Here is a 22,903-nt window from a genome sequence, read left to right on the forward strand (position 1 = left end):
GACATGGATGAAGGTGCTACCCAACCCGAGAATTATGGGAATTACCTTCTCATAGGATTACATCCGCACAAGGACGTGGTGCTTATTCTAACCCCTCGCAACGCCGTTGCAGCATAGCATGTCATGACTTCGAGAATACAATATTTAGGAAAGCGGCTTAGAGATCCTCACTCATTTTATGTTGCGATGTTGCATTTCCTTACCGTCCATGCTTCATCGATGCGCTTTCGACACCTAAGCCACTCTCCTATTGTGGTCGGTGATCTTTCCTTTTCCATGGTGTGTAACTCTTTGGAAGAAAGGTATATCAGCGGGAAAGGATTATGCATCTTTTACCAGTCTACCCGCAGCTTATTAATTTATCAGTTGAGTGCAGCTAAAAACAGATGAATGCATGGTTGTGAGAGGGTCTAAGAATTTATTTTCTTAGCTTTTAGTTGAAATTGATTTATAAAGTTATGGCTAATAAATGTGTACTCGGTATGGCTAGATAGTACTAAGAGTTTTGCTTGAATTAATTCGTCTTGGTTGCAATAGATAATCAAGGACAATGGTATCCCCAGATCATCAGGGTTTAAGGCCTAGACTTTGACACCGGTGCTCGTATGATGTGATTTCAGTGGGAGAAGAGATGTCCCCGTTGACTACAAAGGCGTCTATGATGACTTCGTTAATCTTAAGATGATATGCACGTAGTCTTCGGCGAGGTCGTCGAGGGCATGGAGATCGTCAGGAACATCGAGAAGGTTGGCTCCCGCAATGGCAGCTGCAAGTCCGTCGTCATCACCGACTGCGGCCAGCGCTGGGCCTTCTTTTGTGAAACGATGTGATTTTTTGGAGAAGGGAGGGAGACCGTCCTCAGTTCAGTTAAATCTCTGCTGAGCTATTGAGTGCCATTCTTAGGGAAGATCTGTATTATATGAGTACCAGGTTGACCTTCCTCACGCGGTTAAAAATGTTGTGTGGTTGTCTCCTTCATCTGACTTTATTAAGATAAATGTGGACGTCAACTTTATCGTTATTCTTGGGTTGACTAGTGTCGCGTAGCCAGGAACCCCGATGGCGAGGTCATTAAATTGTCTTGACATTTTATTCCTATTTGCTCCAGTGTGGAAGAAGTGGAGCTTTGTGCTTGCCTAGCAGGCCTCTACATTGATAACAATCTTCACAGACCTATTATATTGGAGACTTTAGCGAAGACCTCCCCGGCAACGGCGCCAGAAATCCTTCTTGCTACGTCTTGAGCTTGCGTTGGTTTTTCTTGAAGAGGAAAGGGTGATGCAGCAATAGTAGTGTAAGTATTTCCCTCAGTTTTTGAGAACCAAGGTATCAATCAATAGGAGGCTCCTCAAAAGTCCCACGCACCTACACAAACAAACAAGAACTCACAACCAACGCAATAAAGAGGTTGTCAATCCCTTCACGGCCACTTGCGAAAGTGAGATCTGATAGATATAGTATGATAAGAGAAATATTTTTTTGGTATTTTATAATATAGATAGAAAAAGTAAAGATGCAAATAAAGGTAGATTGAAAGCTTATATGATAGGAGATAGACCCGGGGGCCATAAGTCTCACTAGTGGCTTCTCTCAAGATAGCATAAGTATTACGGTGGGTGAACAAATTACTGTTGAGCAATTGATAGAAAAGCGAATAATTATGAGATTATCTAGGCATGATCATGTATATAGGCATCACGTCCGTGACAAGTAGACCGACTCCTACCTGCATCTACTACTATTACTCCACACATCGACCGCTATCCAGCATGCATCTAGAGTATTAAGTTCATAAAGAACAAAGTAACACATTAAGAAAGATGACATGATGTAGAGGGACAAACTCATGCAATATGATATAAACCCCATCTTTTTATCCTCGATGGCAACAATACAATACGTGCCTTGCTGCCCCTGCTGTCACTAGGAAAGGACACCGCAAGATTGAACCCAAAGCTAAGCACTTCTCCCATTGAAAGAAATATCAACCTAGTAGGCCAAACCAAACTGATAATTCGAAGAGACTTGCAAAGATAACTTAATCACACATAAAAGAATTCAGAGGAGATTCAAATATTTCTCATAGATAAACTTGATCATAAACCCACAATTCTTCAGATCTCGACAAACACACCGCAAAAAGAGTTACATCGAATAGATCTCCAAGAAGATCAAGGAGAACATGGTATTGAGATCCAAAAAGAGAGAAGAAGCCATCTAGCTAATAACTATGGACCCGAAGGTCTGTGGTAAACTACTCACAACTCATCAGAGAGGCCTTGGAGATGATGTAGAGGCCCTCCATGGTCGATTCCTCCTCCGGCGGAGCGCTGGCGAAGGCTCCAAGATGGGATCTCGCGGATACAGAAGGTTATGGCGGTGGAAATAGTTTTTCATTGGCTCCCCTGATGTTTTTGGGGTACATGGGTATATATAGGAGGAAGAAGTAGGTCGGTGGACTCTCGAGGGGCCCATGAGATAGGGGGACGCGCCCTCCACCCTCGTGGCCGCCTTGATTGTTGCGTGACTTGATGGGGTCACGTACCTAGGGTAGGGTCATGGACCTGATCTAAGTACCTTACCCAAGGACACCCTTAGAAGACGTCGCCTTCCAGTCGACCAACGAGGGACTCACTCGACTGACTTGAAGGACTCGACCACGAAGACTCACTCGACCACCAGAAGGTCAAGAGGCACTCTACACTGCAACGGCCTGTAATTAAGTAGACTTTACGGTAGTAAAGACACTTTATGTGGGGCATTATCAGTAACGCCCCGGACTTAACTCACCTTAAACCCTCTCCTACGTGGGCTGACTGCGGCCCCGACGCACTCTATATAAGCCGTCCCCCTCCACAGGTAGAGGGGTTCGGCACCTTGTAACTCATATACTCATAATCCACTCGACCGCCTCCGGGCTCCGAGACGTAGGGCTATTACTTCTTCCGAGAAGGGCCTGAACTCGTACATCCCTTGTGTTTACAACCTCTCCATAGCTAGGACCTTGCCTCTCCATACCTACCCCCACTCTACTGTCAGGCTTAGAACCACGACAGTTGGCGCCCACCTTGGGGCAGGTGTTTTAGCGATTTTGTGGAGAAGTTGCGATTCTTCCGAGTACTTTCATCATGGTGTCTGCTGGAGTTTTGGTCAAAGGTCGAGAGATCTGTCTCGGCACTCTCACCTTCATCGCCGACGACTCCGCCTGGCTCCAGGAGGCTCCACTCGACGTTGATGCGCTCCCCGTCCGCGGTGCGACGCATTTTTGCGCATGTGTCCGCGGCGTTCTGATGCGGCAACCGTCGACCCCGTATCGGACGACTCCTCCATCGTCCACCCTCCCGGTCTCCCGCCAGCGCAAGCGCTCGGGCCGGTCGAGGCTTCAGCGATGGGTGAGGCACGCGGTGGCTCGCCAATCGGCCACCACCCAAGTTGCGGCAATCGAGCCCGACGAATCTCTCTACGGCTTGTTCGATCTGTCGACTGGCTCCGTAGAGACTGCATCCGAGTGCGGTAGCAGTGATCCAGCGGCGGAAATCTTGATGGTCGACGGGCCCCGCAGTCCCCCTGGCTTCGCCCGTGATGGTGGAGCAGGTGACGGAGGCGACCCCGCACGAGGCCACGAAGAGTACCAGCCCGAGCCACTCGACTCTCTGCAAAGAGAGGAACTTCGCCGCAGGAACGTGGATGCTCTGCGTACTCCCATCGCAGGAGAAACCCCCGAGGCTCGTGCCTTGGAGGAGGCGCGTCTGGCCAATTTGGCCGAACGCACTGGACTGGAGAATCTTCAGCGAGCACTCGACGAGCGCGCGCGGCAACGAGTTCCCGACACCAGTCGACGTCAACTCTTCCCGCCGACTCAGGTATATCGAACCCCAATCCAGAATTTAGCAGCTGCGACCCGTATAGCAGAGTCCATCCAGCCTTCGCAGTCGGAAGCTGGCAGAGGTTTGCTGCAGATCAGGGATCTGCTCCGGGCAGCAGGAGATCAGAATTCAGCCGTGTCTCAGTCGCGCAACAGAATTCACAGTCGATCCGTCACTGTGAATACGGTTCAGTCGGCTCACAGCCCCAGATCGCCCCCGCGGCGTGAAGGGCGCGAGAATCGGCGAGATCAATATGGCGACCGACTCGACCGAGATGATAGGCGTCGAGTGCCCAATTCCCCTCCGAGGGGTGGGTCTTACGCTCCTCGGCAGCAAGATGACAGGCGTCAGTACAGTACAGGGCGAAGGGTTCCAGTCGACCCCAGAGAACCAGGCTTCGACGCGCGATCCATTATCGTGCAAGGTTTGGTCGACCGGAACAGAGCCCATCGAGGCGGACTCGACAGAGATGCACCCACAAGCAGTCGAGTGCATGTTTCTGGTTCTGAATGTTTCAGCAGAGCTATCAGAGCCGCAGTTATCCCTCCCAATTTCAGGTTGGCAACAGGAGTCAACAAGTTCACTGGTGAGTCTAAGCCTGAAACTTGGCTTGAGGACTACCGAGTGGCAGTTCAGATTGGTGGTGGGAACGACGAGGTGGCCATGAAGCATTTACCCCTCATGCTGGAAGGTTCTGCCAGGGCATGGTTAACTCAATTACCGCCTAGCAGCATTTACACTTGGGAAGATTTGTCCCGAGTGTTCATCAGAACGTTTGAAGGAACTTGCAAGTGACCAGCTGGACTGACAGAGTTGCAAGTCTGCGTGCAGAAGACCAATGAGACTCTCAGAGAGTATATTCAGAGATGGATCACTTTGCACCACACTGTGGAGAATGTGTCTGATCATCAGGCAGTCTGCGCCTTCAAAGATGGCGTCAAGAACAGAGAACTGAGTTTGAAGTTTGGTCGAACCGGTGACATGACCTTGAGTCGGATGATGGATATTGCTACCAAGTACGCCAACGGTGATGAAGAAGACCGACTCCGAAGCGGCAAGCACAAGCCGAGTCAGTCGGAAAAAGGAAACACCAGTCGGAAACAGAAGCGGAAGGCTGAACCGGCAGCTCCAGGAGAGGCTCTGGCCGTGACTCAGGGAAAGTTTAAGGGGAAACCAAAAGGATCCTGGAACCCCAAGAAGGTAAAGGATAAAGAAGGGAACGACGTAATGGATATGCCATGTCACATCCACACGAAGAAAGACGAAGAGGGGAATATCATCTACCCGAAGCACACCACTCGCCAATGTCGACTCCTGATCCAGCAGTTTCAGGGAAAACAGTCTAAGGACAAGGAGAAAGAGTCGGACAAGGCTGAAGACAAGGAGGACAGTGAGGAAGGATATCCGCATATCAACTCCACTCTGATGATCTTTGCAGATGTGGAAAGCAGGAGTCGACTGAAAGTCATTAACCGAGAGGTGAACATGGTTGCCCCAACAAAAGCAAATTATCTGAAATGGTCTCAAATACCCATCACATTCGACCAATCTGATCACCCGACTCATATTGCCACCCCTGGGAGGCAAGCTTTGGTGGTCGATCCAGTTGTCGAAGGCACTCGACTGACAAAAGTGCTGATGGACGGTGGAAGTGGGCTGAATTTGTTGTATGCAGACACACTGAAAGGAATGGGCATTCCGATGTCTCGACTGAGCACTAGTAACATGAGCTTTCATGGAGTTATACCAGGGAAGAAAGCCGAGTCACTCGGCCAAATAGCTTTGGACGTGGTGTTTGGTGATTCGAAACATTTTCGCAAAGAAAAGTTGACGTTTGAGGTCGTGGATTTTCAGAGTGCATATCATGCCATTTTGGGGAGACCAGCTTACGCACGGTTCATGGCTCGACCATGTTACGTGTACCTCAAATTGAAGATGCCCGGCCCCAAAGGAGTGATCACTGTCACCGGTGATCGGAAAAAGGCAGAAGAGTGCTTTCAGAAGGGCTCAAAGATTGCCGATTCCCAGGTGACAGCGGTCGAGTTCGAGGAATACAAGCAAAACGCAGATCCGAGTGACTTGCTGCGATCAAAGAAACCCGCCACAGATTCTGCATTCCAGTCGTCCGGTGAGACGAAGCCTGTTCACATTCACCCGACCGACCCCGATGCAGCTCCGACCCGCATCTCCACAACACTCGACCCAAAATAGGAAGAAGCGCTCATCCAGTTCCTCTGTGAGAACTGGGACATTTTTGCATGGAAGCCCGCTGACATGCCAGGTGTTCCCAGGGGACTGGCTGAGCATCGCCTAAGAGTCGACTCGTCTGCAAAACCAGTCAAAGAGCATCTTCGGCGGTCCGCCGTCTAGAAGAGAAAAGCCATTGGTGAGGAAGTGGCTCGACTGTTGGCGGCAGGATTTATCCGAGAGATATACCACTCCGAGTGGCTCGCTAATGTCGTCATGGTTCCTAAGAAGGACAAGTCGCTCCGAATGTGCATTGATTTCAAGCACATCAACCGGGCCTGCCCGAAAGATCATTTTCCTCTCCCTTGCATAGATCAAATTGTTGACTCGACCGCGGGATGCGAGAGGCTGTCTTTTTTAGATACCTACTCTGGGTACCACCAGATCCGTCTGTACGGACCCGACGAGGTAAAAACAGCTTTCATCACTCCATTCGGGTGCTTCTGCTATATCACCATGCCATTCGGCCTCAAGAATGCCGGAGCCACATTTATGCGAATGATTCAGAAGTGTCTACTCACTCAAATCAGTCGGAATGTGGAAGCATATATGGATGATATCGTTGTCAAGTCACGAAAAGGTTACGACCTGCTCGCTGATCTCGCCGAAACATTTGCCAACCTCAGAAGATATGATATCAAGCTCAATCCATCAAAGTGCACATTTGGAGTTCCTGGTGGCAAGTTACTCGGTTTTCTCGTTTCCGAACGGGGAATCGACGCTAACCCAGAGAAGATTGGCACTATTCTCCGAATGAAATGCCCTGTGCGAGTGCACGATGTCCAGAAGCTTACTGGATGCTTGGCCGCATTAAGTCGATTCATTTCACGACTCGGTGAAAAGGCATTGCCTCTTTACCGACTGATGAAGAAGACAGACAAGTTCGAGTGGACTCCAGAAGCTGATGCAGCGTTTGCCGAGCTAAAAGCTCTGCTCTCCACCCAGCCAGTGCTTGCTGCTCCAATCAGCAAAGAGCCTCTGTTGCTCTATATCGCAGCCACAGGACAAGTCGTCAGTACTGTGCTTACGGTCGAGCGGGAAGAAGAAGGAAAAGCTCTCAAAGTTCAGCGCCCAGTGTATTATTTGACTGAAGTCTTGACTCCATCCAAGTAGAGATATCCTCATTATCAGAAGCTTGTGTATGGAATATACATGACCACAAAGAAGGTTGCTCATTATTTTTCTGATCATTCCATCACAGTCGTCAGTGACGCTCCACTATCAGAGATTTTGCACAACAGAGATGCAACTGGTCGAGTGGCCAAATGGGCGATTGAACTTCTTCCCCTTGATATCAAGTTTGAGGCAAAGAAAGCCATTAAGTCCCAGGCAATAGCAGATTTCCTCGCCGAGTGGATTGAACAACAGCAGCCGACTGAAGTTCACTCGGAGCATTGGACCATGTTCTTTGATGGCTCCAAGATGTTGAATGGTTCCGGTGCTGGGGTTGTCCTGGTTTCCCCCAGAGGAGATAAGCTCAGATATGTGCTCCAGATTCACTTTGATTCCTCCAACAATGAGGCAGAATATGAGGCCCTCTTATATGGGTTGCGCATGGCCATTTCACTCGGCGTCCGTCGCCTGATGGTCTATGGCGACTCGGATTTAGTGGTCAACCAGGTGATGAAAGAGTGGGACGTGAGAAGCCCAGCCATGACTGGATACTGCAGTGTAGTGAGGAAGCTGGAAAAGAAGTTCGAGGGGTTGGAGCTCCATCATATACCCCGACTGAAAAATCAAGCAGCTGATGATCTAGCAAAGATAGGTTCCAAGAGAGAAGCCATTCCGAGTGGTGTGTTCTTGGAGCATATACACACTTCATCAGTCAAAGAAGATCCTTTCACCGAAGAAACTCCACAGCCCAAGAGTGCCGCAGATCCGACTGAGGTTGAAGTCCCGGCGGTGGTCGACTTGATCATGGAGGTCTTGGTGGTCATTCCCGACTGGACAGTTCCATACGTCGCGTATATCCTGAGAAAAGAGCTTCCGGAGGATGAGGAAGAGGCTCGACAGATCGTCCGTCGATCTAAGGCCTTTACCGTAATCAAAGGACAATTGTACAGAGAAAGCGCGACTTGAGTTGGTCAGAAGTGCATAACACCAGAAGAAGGTCGACTCATCCTCAATGATATCCACTCGGGAACCTGTGGTCATCATGCGTCCTCTTGGACCATCGTGGCCAAAGCATACCGAGCCGGATTTTACTGGCCAAAGGCGAATGAGATGGCAAAAGAGATAGTGGATAAGTGCGAGGGATGTCAGTTCTACTCGAATATGTCGCACAAGCCTGCGTCGGCTCTGAAGACCATCCCACTCGTCTGGCCTTTCGCAGTATGGGGATTGGACATGGTCGGTCCTTTGAGAACAGGACGAAGTGGCTTCACGCATGTACTGGTGGCAGTCGACAAGTTCACCAAGTGGATCGAGGCTAAACCAATCAAGAACCTTGACACCGGTACTGCTGTTAGCTTCATCAGGGAACTAATATTTAGATATGGAGTCCCGCACAGCATCATTACGGATAATGGGTCGAACTTTGACTCGGAGGAATTCAGAGATTTCTGCAACTCCCAAGGCACACGGGTCGACTACGCTTCAGTCGCCCATCCGCAGTCGAATGGACAAGCAGAGCAAGCTAATGGACTGATTCTTAAGGGATTGAAGCCCCGACTGATGCGTGATCTCAAACACGCGGCTGGAGCTTGGGTCGACGAACTTCCCTCAGTGCTTTGGGGGCTGCGGACCACACCTAATCGGTCGACCGGAAGAACTCCATTCTTCTTGGTCTACGGAGCTGAAGCAGTCTTGCCGAGTGATCTTCTCCACAATGCTCCTTGAGTTGAAATCTACAACGAAGCAGAGGCTGAACAAGCACGGTAGGACGCAGTCGACCTTTTAGAGGAAGAAAGGGAGATGGCTCTGATCCGGTCGACCATCTACCAACAAGATTTGCGTCGTTTCCACGCCAGAAATGTGAGAGGTCGAGCCTTCCAGGAAGGAGATTTAGTTCTCCGAGTGGATCAGCACAAACCACACAAGCTTGCTCCTTCTTGGGAAGGTCCCTTCATCGTCACCAAGGTTCTCCACAACGGGGCGTACCGTCTTTACAACGTCGAGCATAATATCGACGAGCCCCGAGCTTGGAACGCGGAACTACTCCGCCCATTTTATACTTAAGTTTTATCACTCGGATGAGTTGCAATAAAGTACTTCTGTAGTTCATGGACCTCAAAATAATAGTGTCATAGTTCCTCCATAATTTCTGTCACTTTTTATTTTTGTCCAATAAAATTCCCCCTCAGTGGGTGACTTAGCCGCGAGTCCGTTTCGCCTAAGTTTGTAAAAATCCTACCGAGTGGTGAGCCAGACTCCCACTCGGAGGCTTAGCCACGAATCCGTTTTGCCTAAGTTTGTAAAAATCCTACCGAGTGAAGAGCAAACCTCTCACTCGGGGGCTTAGCTGCAGTCCAAGCACTCGCCTAAGTTACAAAAATCCTACCGAGCAAACCTCTCACTCGGGGGCTTAGCTGCAGTCCAAGCACTCGCCTAAGTTACACAAATCCTACCGAGTGGTGAGCCAGACTCCCACTCGGAGGCTTAGCCGCGAATCCGTTTCGCCTAAGTTTGTAAAAATCCTACCGAGTGGTGAGCCAGACTCCCACTCGGAGGCTTAGCTGCGAATCTGTTTCGCCTAAGTTATCAAAATCCTACCGAGCGGTAAGCCAGACTTCCACTCGGAGGCTTAGCTGCAATCCAAGGACTCGCCTAAGTTATAAAAATCCTACCGAGTGAAGAGCAAACCTCTCACTCGGGGGCTTAGCTGCAGTCCAAGCACTCGCCTAAGTTACAAAAATCCTACCGAGTGAAGAGCAAACCTCTCACTCGGGGGCTTAGCTGCAGTCCAAGCACTCGCCTAAGTTACAAAAATCCTACCGAGTGAAGAGCAAACCTCTCACTCGGGGGCTTAGCTGCAGTCCAAGCACTCACCTAAGTTACAAAAATCCTACCGAGCAAACCTCTCACTCGGGGGCTTAGCTGCAGTCCAAGCACTCGCCTAAGTTACAACAATCCTACCGAGTGGAGAGCAACCCTCTCACTCGGAGGCTTAGCCGCAGTCCAAGCACTCGCCTAAGTTATAAAAATCCTACCGAGTGGAGAGCAAACCTCTCACTCGGGGGCTTAGCTGCAGTCCAAGCACTCGCCTAAGTTACAAAAATCCTACCGAGTGAAGAGCAACCCTCTCACTCGGAGGCTTAGCTGCAGCCCAGTGCTAGCCTAAGTTATCAAAATCCTACCGAGTGGTAAGCCAGACTTTCACTCGGGGGCTTAGCTGCAGCCCTGTGCTCGCCTAAGTTGTAAAAATCCTACCGAGTGAAGAGCAACCCTCTCACTCGGAGGCTTAGCTGCAGTCCAAGCACTCGCCTAAGTTATAGAAATCCTACCGAGTGGTAAGCCGGGCTTCCACTCGGAGGATTAGCCGCAGCCCAGTGCTCGCCTAAGTGGACTAAAGAATAAGTCGATTGCAGTAAAGGCGCCTTGCTTTGAACCTGCAAAAGACATTTCGAGCCAAAAGCAATCGTATTCAAGCACCAAATTCAAGTTTGAATCGATATCTAAAAGAACCGAGTGCTCAGGTGTTAAGCCTGTTAAGGTTTATCGGTTACAATTTCACTCGGCATACCGAGGCAAATTTAAAGCATCGAGCCAGAAGAAGTTTTTTACCCCTCCTGTGGAGGGCTGGAAGGTGCAACGAATTCATAAAGGTCAATTCCGTCGGCGATCCGAGTGGCAGCCGCAAGGAAAGTTTCCATAAAGGACCTGAAGTCGTGTTTCTTGGTGTTGGCCACCCGAAGGGCCGCCAGCTTCTCTTCTCGCGCATCTTTACAGTGGACTCGGGCCAGACACAGAGCAACATCTGCACCACACCGAGCCGAGGACTTCTTCCATTCCTGCACTCGACCAGGGATCGTGTTCAAGCGGGCCATCAGCGACTCAAGGTCATTCTGAAGTGTCTCCTCAGGCCAGAGCGTCGAGTCGATGCGAGATGTGGCGGCCTTCAGCCTTGTGAGATAGTCCACGACAGCTGCAACACGAGACTCCAGTCGGAAAACATCCATGGCAACTTCGTCGTTCACCGGAGAATTGACGGGGTCGAGGTTTGGCTCCAGCCGGCTAGTTTCTTCTTCAAAGTTTTGACAAAATTCTGCAAGGATCATCACTAAGTCAAGGGGATGGTCGAATGGAAAAACCACAATTGGAAATGTTTGCCGAGCATAGAGGTTAACCTTCAAGCATAAGAAACAGCTTCTTGGCAAGACCACTCAGGAAGGCCTCCAGATCATTTTTCTTCCCAGTCAACTTACTGACTTGGTCGGTCAGGGCAGCTTTATCAGTTTTTAGTCGACTGACCTCCTTGTTGGCGATCCCAAGAGAAGCTTTCAGATTGGTATTGTCTTGTTCAAGCTTGGTGACTGAAGCTAACTTCTCGTCAGCAAGCTTGATCTTCTCAGCTAGTTCGAGGTCTTTCTTCTATTGGGCCTCCCTTACCTTACCTGCAAGTTACAGCAAGATCAGATTTTAAAACAAGCAAGGGGAAAAGCAGTCGTCAGGGTATCACCAAATATACCTTCGGTCTCCTCCTTTGCCTTCGTCAGCTTCTCCTGAACTAGCTTCAAGCTCAGCTCGAGTTGAGTGTGCTTGTTTTCCAGCTCAGAGTAGCGAGCCACAAGATCACAGGAGTTCTGCGAAGAACCAGTCGACTAAATGTCAAATATAATTCACTTCCGAGTGAAAAAGGAAAAATCACACGTTTCTAAGACTACAGCCGAATACAAGCATTCGACCGTAGTCTCGGGGACTACACCCAGTGGGTGCACTCAGCGTGCCCCCACTAATCCTGTTGAAGACAAAGTCGACCAGTCGACCTCAAAAAAAAGAGAGAGAGATGTATTCTTTAAGACTGTAATCAACTGCAAGCAGTCGACCACAGTCTCGGGGACTACACCCAGTGGGTGCACTTAGCGTGCCCCCACCGGTTTGTGAAATCCAGTCGACATAGTCGACTAACAGAAAGATTGACATCATAAAGCCTAAGGCCGACTGCAAGCAGTCGACCACAGTCTCGGGGACTACACCCAGTGGGTGCACTTAGCGTGCCCCCACCGGTTTGTGAAATCCAGTCGACATAGTCGACTAATAGAAAGATTGACATCATAAAGCCTAAGGCCGACTGCCAGCAGTCGGCCTTAGCCTTGGGGACTACACCCAGCGGGTGCACTCAGCGTGCCCCCGCTAACACGGAGTTTAATCGACACACCCAGTGGGTGACTACTATAAATTCCGGAAAGGAAAAGTTTTTGGTAGCATATCCAACAAAACAAATGGTGGTCGACTGACCTGAACATTGCTTTGGAGGGCAGAACTGGCGTCATAAGCTGCCTGGCTCGCATCCCGGATGGTCTTCAACTGCTCCATCATGATTCCCGCCTGGCGTATTGCCTCCTTCGCCGCGCCAGCTTGGTCCTCTGGGACGTGGTGCGTCGTGAAGAGGGAGGGCTGCTGAGCACTCGTCAATGGATCTGCGAAGGACACCGTGTGTCGAGTGGTGTTCTCTTCCTCCGCAATCAGAATCTCAGGCGCCGTCACATCCTGGGGCACCTTGCTGGCAGACGCTTTCCTACTCCTTCTGCGCTTCAGCGGTTCCTCATCCTCATCATCATCAGGGAGATTGATAACAGCGTTGGGTGGAGCTACGGAGAAGAATCAGGATCAGAGATCGCGAGTCAGTCGACTAAAAACGGCGTTAAGAATATAGTACCTGGTTTTGAAGTTGCTGCGTCCTCCATCTCATGGTCATCAGCCCGGGCTGAGGTCTCAGAAGTAGCAGCACTGCAACTCCAAAGAATCAGTCGACTAACTTCAGCGTCAACCAGAGACAAAGTTCACACAAAATAAGAAGACTTAAGCAGCACGATTACCCTGATATGGTGGGGATGGACACCTTCATCTTCGGCAGGAGCTTGATCAGCTTCGACGAGGCCGCCCTGGGCTGCTTCGGCGCCTTTTCAGTCGGCACTAGAGAGGTGGTCCGAGGGCGTTTGGTCGACTGAGCGGCGGTCGCAACCCCCTTACCACGTTCAGTCGAAGGGTCGTGGACAAGCTTCGACCGCCTTTCCGAGCGCGGTGGTACGACCTCCTCCTCCTCTTCTTCCTCGTCTTCAACGTCATCTTCATCACCGTCATCATCGTCATCGTCATCATCATCCTCTGCAACGTCCGAGTCCCATTCCTCCTCTTCCTGGCTCTCGCCCCCACTCGCCTCACCCTCCTCAGTCGGAGCTTGTGCCCCATTGGGCATCGAGTACAGCTCGGTGAGGGCCTAGCAGATACCAAGACAAGGATCAATCGACCAGTCGGCAGGATAAACAGAAATGAATGTGACAAGAACACAATGGAGAGCAGAGCAAGCGTACCTTGTTTGGATCGCTGTTGTGGTCGAGTGGAGGAATCCTTCTGGCTCCGCATGGGTTATCCTTGTTTCCGGTAACGGCTACCATCCATCTTTCCAGAGTGACATCGTCGACTGCTTCTGGATGGACTCGAGTCTCGTCTTCAGTCCCACAGTACAACCACATGCAGTGACTCCGGAACTGAAGGGGCTGGATGCGACGCCTAAGGAAGACCTCCAGGAGATCCATGCCCGTCACTCCCTCCCGAACCAATTGCACCACGCGCTCCATCAACATCTTAACGTCAGCTTTCTCCTCCGGAATCAACTTTAGAGAGGAGGGCTTGTTCACTCGGTCCATGGTAAACTGAGGGAGTCCACTCGACTGCCCCGGCGTCGACTGGTCCTGGCAGTAGAACCAGGTCGACTGCCAGCCTCTGACTGACTCGGGAAAGGTCATGGGCGGGAAGGTGCTCTTGTTCCTCACCTGGATCCCCAGACCCCCACACATTTGGACGACTCGGGTTCTTTCATCGCCTGGGCTCGCCTTCTTCACGGTCTGAGAGCGACACGTGAATATATGCTTGAACAAACCCCAGTGCGGTCGACAGCCCAGGAAACCCTCACACATGGACACGAACGTGGCAAGATAGGCGATAGAATTTGGGGTAAAGTGGTGGAGCTACGCTCCAAAGAAGTTCAAGAAGCCACAGAAGAAAATACTCGGCGGCAAAGAAAATCCACGATCAACATGGGTGGCCAAGAGCACACACTCACCCTCTTCTGGCTGGGGCTGCCATTCCTTCCCCGGAAGCCTCGCAGCTCCATGAGGGATCAAGCCCTCGTTGGCCATGTCGAGGAGATCTTTTTCTGTGATGGTCGACTGGATCCAGTCTCCTTGGACCCAACCCTTCGGCAGGCGGGATCTGGACGAAGACCCGCCGCGAGTGGTAGATCTCCCCTTCGCCTTCTCCGATGCCGACGCCTTCTTCGCACGTTCCAGCGCCGCCGTCTTCTCCTTGGCCATGGTTGCCGGCGAGATGCGCGAGGGGAAGTTGTGCGGGGGCAAGAGCGAGCGCGCTGGACGGAGGCGAAGGGAGCAGAGAGAGAGAGAATGCTGAGGCACAGTACAAAAATCCTCGCCGGGCGCATTTATAAGGTCCCTTCCGAGTGGATGACAGGTGGGCCCGGTCGATCTACTCATATCCAGGAACAGTTATGCAGACGGGATACGTGGCGAAGAAAGCGGCACGGAGATCGAGGCGTCTATGTCCCGTCCCATCTGAACGCCGTGGTCCGCTCCGCTTCGCGCGCGTCCCCAAATTTCGCATCCCGCAGAATCCGCGAACAGCAGATCACTCTGTCAGACGCGGGGTTTCCCGCGATCCGTCGCTCAGGGATCGTCGAAGTCCGAAAGATCACTCGACGAAAGAAGAGAATGGATCGAGTCGACTGAAGACAAGTTGCTCACTATCGACGAAGAGATTCTTTGGTCCAGAACAACGCACAACCAGAGCGCAAAGGTTAATCGGAAACGACATCAACTCCTTCCTCACTCGAAGCCTCAATCCATTCGGGGGCTAATGATGGGGTCACGTACCTAGGGTAGGGTCATGGACCTGATCTAAGTACCTTACCCAAGGACACCCTTAGAAGAGGTCGCCTTCCAGTCGACCAACGAGGGACTCACTCGACTGACTTGAAGGACTCGACCACGAAGACTCACTCGACCACCAGAAGGTCAAGAGGCACTCTACACTGCAACGGCCTGTAATTAAGTAGACTTTACGGTAGTAAAGACACTTTATGTGGGGCGTTATCAGTAACGCCCCGGACTTAACTCACCTTAAACCCTCTCCTACGTGGGCTGACTGGGGTCCCGGCGCACTCTATATAAGCCGCCCCCCTCCACAGGTAGAGGGGTTCGGCACCTTGTAACTCATATACTCATAATCCACTCGACCGCCTCCGGGCTCCGAGTCGTAGGGCTATTACTTCTTCCGAGAAGGGCCTGAACTCGTACATCCCTTGTGTTTACAACCTCTCCATAGCTAGGACCTTGCCTCTCCATACCTACCCCCCACTCTACTGTCAGGCTTAGAACCACGACATGACTTCCACTCCAAGTCCTCTGGATCACGTTTGTTCCAAAAATCCTCCCGAAGGTTTCATTCCGTTTGGACTCTGTTTGATATTCCTTTTCTTCGAAACACTGAAATAGGAAAAAAAAACAATTCAGGCTGGGCCTCCGGTTAGTAGGTAAGTCCCAAAAATGATATAAATGTGTAAAGTAAAGCCCATAAACATCCAAAACGGGTAATATAATAGCATGGAACAATCATAAACATTCAAAGAAGATTTTCTTCTCTTCTTTGGTAAGAGCGTAGCTGGCAAGACCTTCATACTGCTTTGGAGGCATGTCGTCTTTTTCGTGCAAACGTTGCAGGTCCTCCCGTGCCTCCGGTGTATCTTTTGTCTTCCCATACACGCCCAAGAAGCGTAGAAGGTTCACGCAAAGGTTCTTCGTCATGTGCATCACGTCGATTGAAGAGAGGACCTCTAGGTCTTTCCAGTAGGGTAGGTCCCAAAATATAGATTTCATCTTCCACATGGGTACGTGATACGTCTCCAACGTATCTATAATTTTTGATTGTTCTATGCTATTATATTATCCATCTAGGATATTTATATGCATTTATATGTTGTTTTATATGATTTTTGGGACTAACCTATTAACCTAGAGCCCAGTGCCAGTTTCTGTTTTTTTCCTTGTTTTTGAGTATCGCAGAAAAGGAAAACCAAACGGAGTCCAATTGACCTGAAACTTCACGGAGATTATTTTTGGACCAGAAGAAGCCCAAGGAGTACCGGAGATGGGCCAGAAGAGTCCCGTGTTACCACACTACCAGGTATTCCTCCTTCCCGGAGGAAAGCTCCAACCAAACATCCAAGAAAACACCCAACAACTATGCGAGCAATTCATGCATCTCCATGTGCCAGGGACGCAGGGGCCGATTCTTAAGGTCATCCCTATACTAGTGCTCTCTTCACGCACGAGTCAATGGGTGACCCGGGAGCTTCTGCCAGGCCATTGCGCCCCTGGGGACCTTCACGACCCGCTGACCGCGCCACATCCCATTGATCTGGGAATATGGAAGTCGGCTGAGTACTGGAATGGGTCGCTCTATGTACATTGCTGGAACAACAGCATTATGATCTTGTGCAACTCGGAGAGGGCATATGACATGGTCCCGCTATCGGGGAAAGCCTACGAAGATAAAGAATATGTAAGGTTAATGACGCCGCTAAGGAGGTCTGTCTTCGCGAGCTATGAGAAAGGGGTTCACTATGTGACACTCAAAAACTACCAACTACATATATGGATGTTGACAGAATCAGTTGATGGCCAGGTGGGGTGGATGCTAACACACAAGGCTGACCTTGGTCCTTATGGTCGCAAAATAGATGCTTACTTTTACACGGAGCCGAGACTGCAGTGGGAGGCGGTCGACAGCAATAACGCTCTATTTAGCTCGTTCAATGCTCGTAACATTGAGGAGGATTGCCAGAACAACACAAGTGATGACGTCGATGGCGACAAAGACGACAATGACAATGGCGTCTATGATGCGGATAATTTCAACGAAACAACTGATGGCGTTGATGGCAACAGTGACGATGATGAAGAAGGCGTCCATGAGGCACATGGGTTTAGAGAGACAGCTGATGATGTTGATGGAGAAGACGATGACGAAGATGGCGTCTATCATGCTGATGACTTAAGCGAGACAACTGCTGATGTTGATGATGGTGCTCAAGATGAAGGAGATGCTAACGAAGCTGATGATTTCCAATTCAAAAGCGAAGAGCGTTCCTATTACTCCTGGGACTCAGATGAGGACAACTTCATTGACATGGATGAAAGTGCTGCCCAACCCGAGAATTATGGGAATTACCTTCTCATAGGATTACATCCGCACAAGGACGTGGTGCTTTTCCTAACCCCTCGCAATGCCGTTGCAGCATACCATGTCATGACTTCGAGAATACAATATTTAGGAAAGCGGCTTCGAGATCCTCACTCATTTTATGTTGCTGATGTTGCATTTCCTTATCGTCCATGCTTCGTCGATGCCCTTTCAACACCTCAGCCACTCTCCTATTGTGGTCGGTGATCCGTCTTATTCCGTGATGTGTAACTTTTTGGAAGAAAGGTAGATCGTAGGTAAATAATTATGCATCTTTTACCAGTCTACCCGCAGCTTGTTAATTTATCAGTTGGGTGCAGCTAAAAACATATGGATGCATGGTTGTGAGAGGATCTAAGATTTAATTTTATAGCTTTTAGTTGAAATTGATTTATAAAGTTGTGGCTAATAAATGTGTACTCGGTATGGCTATATAGTACTACGAGTTTTGCTCGAATTAATTCATCCTGGTTGCAATAGATAATCAAGGACAATGGTATCTCCATGTCATCAGGATTTAAGTCCTAAACTTTGATACTCGCATTTTCGGCAATGTGAGTTCAGTGGGAGGAGAGTTGTTTTCGTTGACTCCGAATAGAGTGTAGTTTCAGACTCAAGAGAGTTTAGCTTACCTGAGGATGGACTGTACATGATTTTGCTCTATGTCTAATAACTATACAAACAAACTCATATACAGTAATAAGTTAAGCGTAATTTGTGCATGTTTTTGCAGCCATGAAAGAGAAGGTTTCGAATTGGCAAGGTTTAGGGAGCAAAGAGAAAACTGGAGGCAACCTACTCGTGCAGCAGTCATGCTCCATCATCATTTTTCAGGACAAAGACCCCCAAGCACACTGCTGGAACAACGCAACTGACGCCGAGGAAACAATTGGACAAGATGCATGCAATGCTTGCCAATGAGTAGACTTCCCAGTAGGATTTTTGAGATATTTGAAAGGTGGAGTAGACTTCATGACAAATGTTGTACCAAACTGTAGCTGATTGCTCTCCCCAACAATATCCAATTATAACATAAAGTTGTACACTGTATCTTTTCATCTGAAATACATATGAATGATTTGAATCTTCAAATTGATGGGTGTGTCATTAGAGAATATTTTATTTTTTCGTGGTGTCATTTAGTAGGCCTAAATTTAGTTCAAGGCAGACAACACTATATGTCGGAAATTCATGTATTGCAAATCTAGACTGGAATCCATGCTCCTGTGTTTTCTACCTTGTAAACCACAATCATAAAAAGCATGAATTCAACTGGGGCAAGTATAATCAATGCAATCTCGCAGAAATCCAAAAATAACGAAATTTGGCCGTAACAATTATCCTCTGCTCAAAACATTGTAAAAGAACACAAAATGTAGTGTAGTATAGTGCGTCCATCATAATTCATAGATACACCAAATGACATAAAAAATCGTACTCCTTATAGGATTCGTGAATACTATTCGTCAAAAGGTAACTTTCTAGCAGCCGTGGACACTTCAATGCAACTGATGTAGCCTTCCTTGAGACACGTGCAGCATGCGTTTTCAAACTTTCCTCCTCGGTTCCTTGTTTTTCAACATAAAATCCTCTTTTTGCATATTTTGTCCACCTTCTTAGTATATATTGTGGTGGCAAAATGAAAACATCATTCATATTGAATACTTTGAATGCATGCTTGCACAATATACCTGCAAGATATGGGTGTCAGTTTTCATCAAGTTGTATTACAAACTAGATTGTATCTTAAATTGTGTATATATATACCTATGGACTCAAACTTTCTGCAACAACATTTGACAGTCATGTGTCCGCTGTATTGAATATAACTTTTGCTCCATGCTCACTGTGCATATGTGTAACCATATATGTCAAGACTGGACCCTCTGTTTGTAATAGTTTACAAGAGAATGAAAATTGGCTTTTGAATTCTTCTTCAAACTCTGAGTACATCCGCCTTGTATATGTTTCAGATGCGGTCTTCAGCAAAGGAAAATTTGGACTATAAGCAACAGGGTTCTTTCGACGCGAACTAAAATCTGCGTCCAACTCATTTTCACGCAGACTGGCAGAAACCTTCTCGCATTCTTCAAGGAGTTCTGAAAGACCAAGTCTCCTGCGAAATCTTTGCTTGAAGACATTATTCATACCTTCACTCCTTTGAGTGGAGTTCATATCAGTTGTAAAAGAGTCATGGTAGACAGCAGCCCACTTTTCCCTCAACTCATACAACATTTTCATCCATTCATTGTCCTGAAGGTTGTACCGATCCAACAATTCATGCCATTTCTTATTGAAGTAAAATTCTGATCTGTCTTCATAGACACATCGCTTAAAATCAGGCAAAAACTTCTCAGGATGGTCATGAATTACATGAGCGAGATGTTTTGCAGCATTAAGATAAATATGCCACAAACAAAGTCGATGACTTGTATTTCGAAACACATATGCAATTGCTCCCTCCATGGCCTTGTCCTGATTAGTGAAAATAGTGCTTGGCTGCTTGCCTGACATTGCCGTTAAAAATGTTTCAAAGAGCCAAACAAATGAATCAATACTCTCATTAAATATTAGTGCGGCCCCATGACTCAAGCGAGACAACTGATGATGTTGACGATGGTGCTCAAGATGAAGAAGGAGATGCTCACGAAGCTGATCATTGCCAATTCAAAAGCAAAGAGGGTTCCCATTACCCCTGGGACTCGGATGAGGAAAACTTCATTGACATGGATGAAAGTGCTGCCCAACCCGAGAACTATGGGAATTACCTTCTCATAGGATTACATCCGCAAAAGGACGTGGTGCTTTTCCTAACCCCTCGCAATGCCGTTGCAGCATACCATGTCATGACTTCGAGAATACAATATTTAGGAAAGCGGCTTCGAGATCCTCACTCATTTTATGTTGCCGATGTTGCATTTCCTTATCGTCCATGCTTCGTCGATGCCCTTTCAGCACCTCAGCCACTCTCCTATTGTGGTCGGTGATCCGTCTTATTCCGTGGTGTGTAACTTTTTGGAAGAAAGGTAGATCGTAGGTAAATAATTATGCATCTTTTACCAGTCTACCCGCAGGTTGTTAATTTATCAGTTGAGTGCAGCTAAAAACATATGGATACATGGTTGTGAGAGGATCTAAGATTTAATTTTATAGCTTTTAGTTGAAATTGATTTATAAAGTTGTGGCTAATAAATGTGTACTCGGTATGGCTAGATAGTACTAAGAGTTTTGCTTGAATTAATTCATCCTGGTTGCAATAGATAATCAAGGGCAGTGGTATCTCCATGTCATCAGGATTTAAGTCCTAAACTTTGATACTCGCATTTTTGGCGATGTGAGTTCACTGGGAGGAGAGTTGTTTTCGTTGCGACTTCGTCAATCTAAAATGATGTGCCAGCTAGTCTCTTGGAGATGCTTATAAGGGTAGGATATGCATATGTACGTTTATAAAGATGAGTGTATGTGCATATGTATAAACGTTTGCATATGTATTATATTTTTAGAAAGAAAAACATACGCTGAAACCAAAGCAAAATCAAACACCACATGGAAAGACAAAAGCGTGCGTTGCGTGTTGGACATGGATCCCGAACGAACTCATAAACGCACACGTACCGGATAGATCGATATTAGGCACATATCAACGTAGGCCAAACTACGGACGGAGACGGACTCCTACGTTTCCCTCTATCGATCCCAAGATCTGCGCCTTCTACTTGCTGATCGATCTACACGCCTGCCAGCCGGCCACATGGAAGGGACCCATGGCGACGGCAATGGTGTGTGCTTCCCCTACGACGTGTTACTCGACATCCTCCGCCGCCTCCCCTGCCACGCCATCGCCAAGTCCCGGCATGTCTGCCGTGCGTGGCGCACCCTCGTCGACGCCCACAACCTCCTCCTCCTCCCGACGGTGTTCTTCGACGTGACCATCGGCGGCGCTCCCGCAGGCCGCATCGTGATGAGGCTGTTCGCCAAGGACGTGCCCAAGATGGCGGAGAACTTCCGCGCGCTCTGCACCGGTGAGAAGGGCGTCGGCAGGAGCGGCAAGCCGCTGCACTACAAGGGCAGCGCGTTCCACCGCGTGATCCCCGGCTTCATGTGCCAGGGCGGCGGCATCACCAGGGGCAACGGCCTCGGCGGCGAGTCCATCTATGGGGGCGACTTCCCCGACGAGAAGTTTGTCTACAAACACATGCCCGGGATGATCTCTATGGCCAACGCCGGGCCCAACACCAACAGCTCCCACTTCTTCATCTCCACCGTGCCCTGCCCGTGGCTCGACGGCAAGCACGTCGTCTTCGGCGAGGTCATCGTGGGCATGGCCGTCGTCCGAAACATCGAGAAGGTGGGCTCCCGCAGCGGCACGTGCTCCAAGCCCGTCGTCATCGCCGACTCCGGCCAGCTCTAGGCCTGCGCCCTCCCCTAGCCAGTCATCGTCCTCCCATGTCACGTCGTTGATCTAAAATTAGTTGGCGTGAGCTGTGTCGTGTCTTCCCTTTGTCCGTCCGATGAGATCTCCGTCGTTGGTTTAGGAGGGTTTTAGGAGAACTCTTTAGGCTGCTGGATCTGTGTTCGACGGCCATGGTTATCTTCAAAGCCACAGAGTTTCATAATTCTTTTTTATTTCGGTTGCTATTTTGTTTTACCACCACCAAGCCTTCTCAGGTGTATGTGTCAATTTGTGGTGTTGGGCGAAAAATATGTTTTCTGTTCCTAGTGCCTTGCACAAAAACTCACGCGTTGCGTTTGACGATGAGATATATATGGGATCTCCACGGAGATGATTTTTTTTGCCAATTCCAGCCCGTTGTGGTTGTTAATTGTTCTTGACATCATAAGCTGTGCGATGCGCTCACAATTCCTGTTTATTTTTTGGAGCATGACTTTTGAGAAACGATGTGATTTTTTGAAGAGGAAGGAAGACCATTCTCAGTTCAGTTAAATTTCTGCAAAGCTATTGAGTGTCATTCACGTAGCAAATCTGTATTATCTGAGTGCCATGTTGACCTCCCTCCCATGGTTACAAATGTTGTGCGGCTGCCTCCTTCATCTGATTGTATTAATATACGGAAATGTTAACGCCCACACCTGTGGGCGTTAACCATCTCGACCACATGCATCAATCACCATCCAGTACTATATGCACGAATCTTGGCACAATCTGGCCGATTTTTTGTGTCATGTAGGACAAGGCGCGTGTGTGGTGTGTGAGAGAGGCCGTTCACACATCTGTTTTACCATACGGAGGGGCCGGTGTGTGGGCGTTTAGCAGTTCGGTCACACACCAGTTTTCAACTTAATATAAATGTGGACGTCAACTTTATCATTACTCTCGGGTCAGCTAGTATCGCGGTGGTAGCTAGGAACTCCGA

At 48.8% G+C, this 22,903-nt stretch overlaps 1 protein-coding gene across 1 annotated transcript; it reads left to right on the plus strand.

The window, feature by feature from the left end:
* The first annotated feature begins 21,182 nt into the window (after positions 1-21,182).
* On the plus strand, positions 21,183-22,442 carry LOC123135177 (peptidyl-prolyl cis-trans isomerase-like). The gene has a single exon (XM_044554267.1). The coding sequence runs from the start codon at positions 21,280-21,282 to the stop codon at positions 21,937-21,939; it is 660 nt and encodes a 219-aa protein (XP_044410202.1). The 5' UTR covers positions 21,183-21,279; the 3' UTR covers positions 21,940-22,442.
* The last annotated feature ends 461 nt before the right edge of the window (positions 22,443-22,903 follow it).

The sequence above is a fragment of the Triticum aestivum genome, chromosome 6B (assembly GCF_018294505.1).
Source record: "Triticum aestivum cultivar Chinese Spring chromosome 6B, IWGSC CS RefSeq v2.1, whole genome shotgun sequence".
In the NCBI taxonomy this organism is placed as follows: Eukaryota; Viridiplantae; Streptophyta; class Magnoliopsida; order Poales; family Poaceae; genus Triticum; species Triticum aestivum.

Bases quoted from the DNA above. Each gene is read 5' to 3' on its own strand.
- LOC123135177 (XM_044554267.1), top strand. From the start codon at position 21,280: ATGGAAGGGACCCATGGCGACGGCAATGGTGTGTGCTTCCCCTACGAC.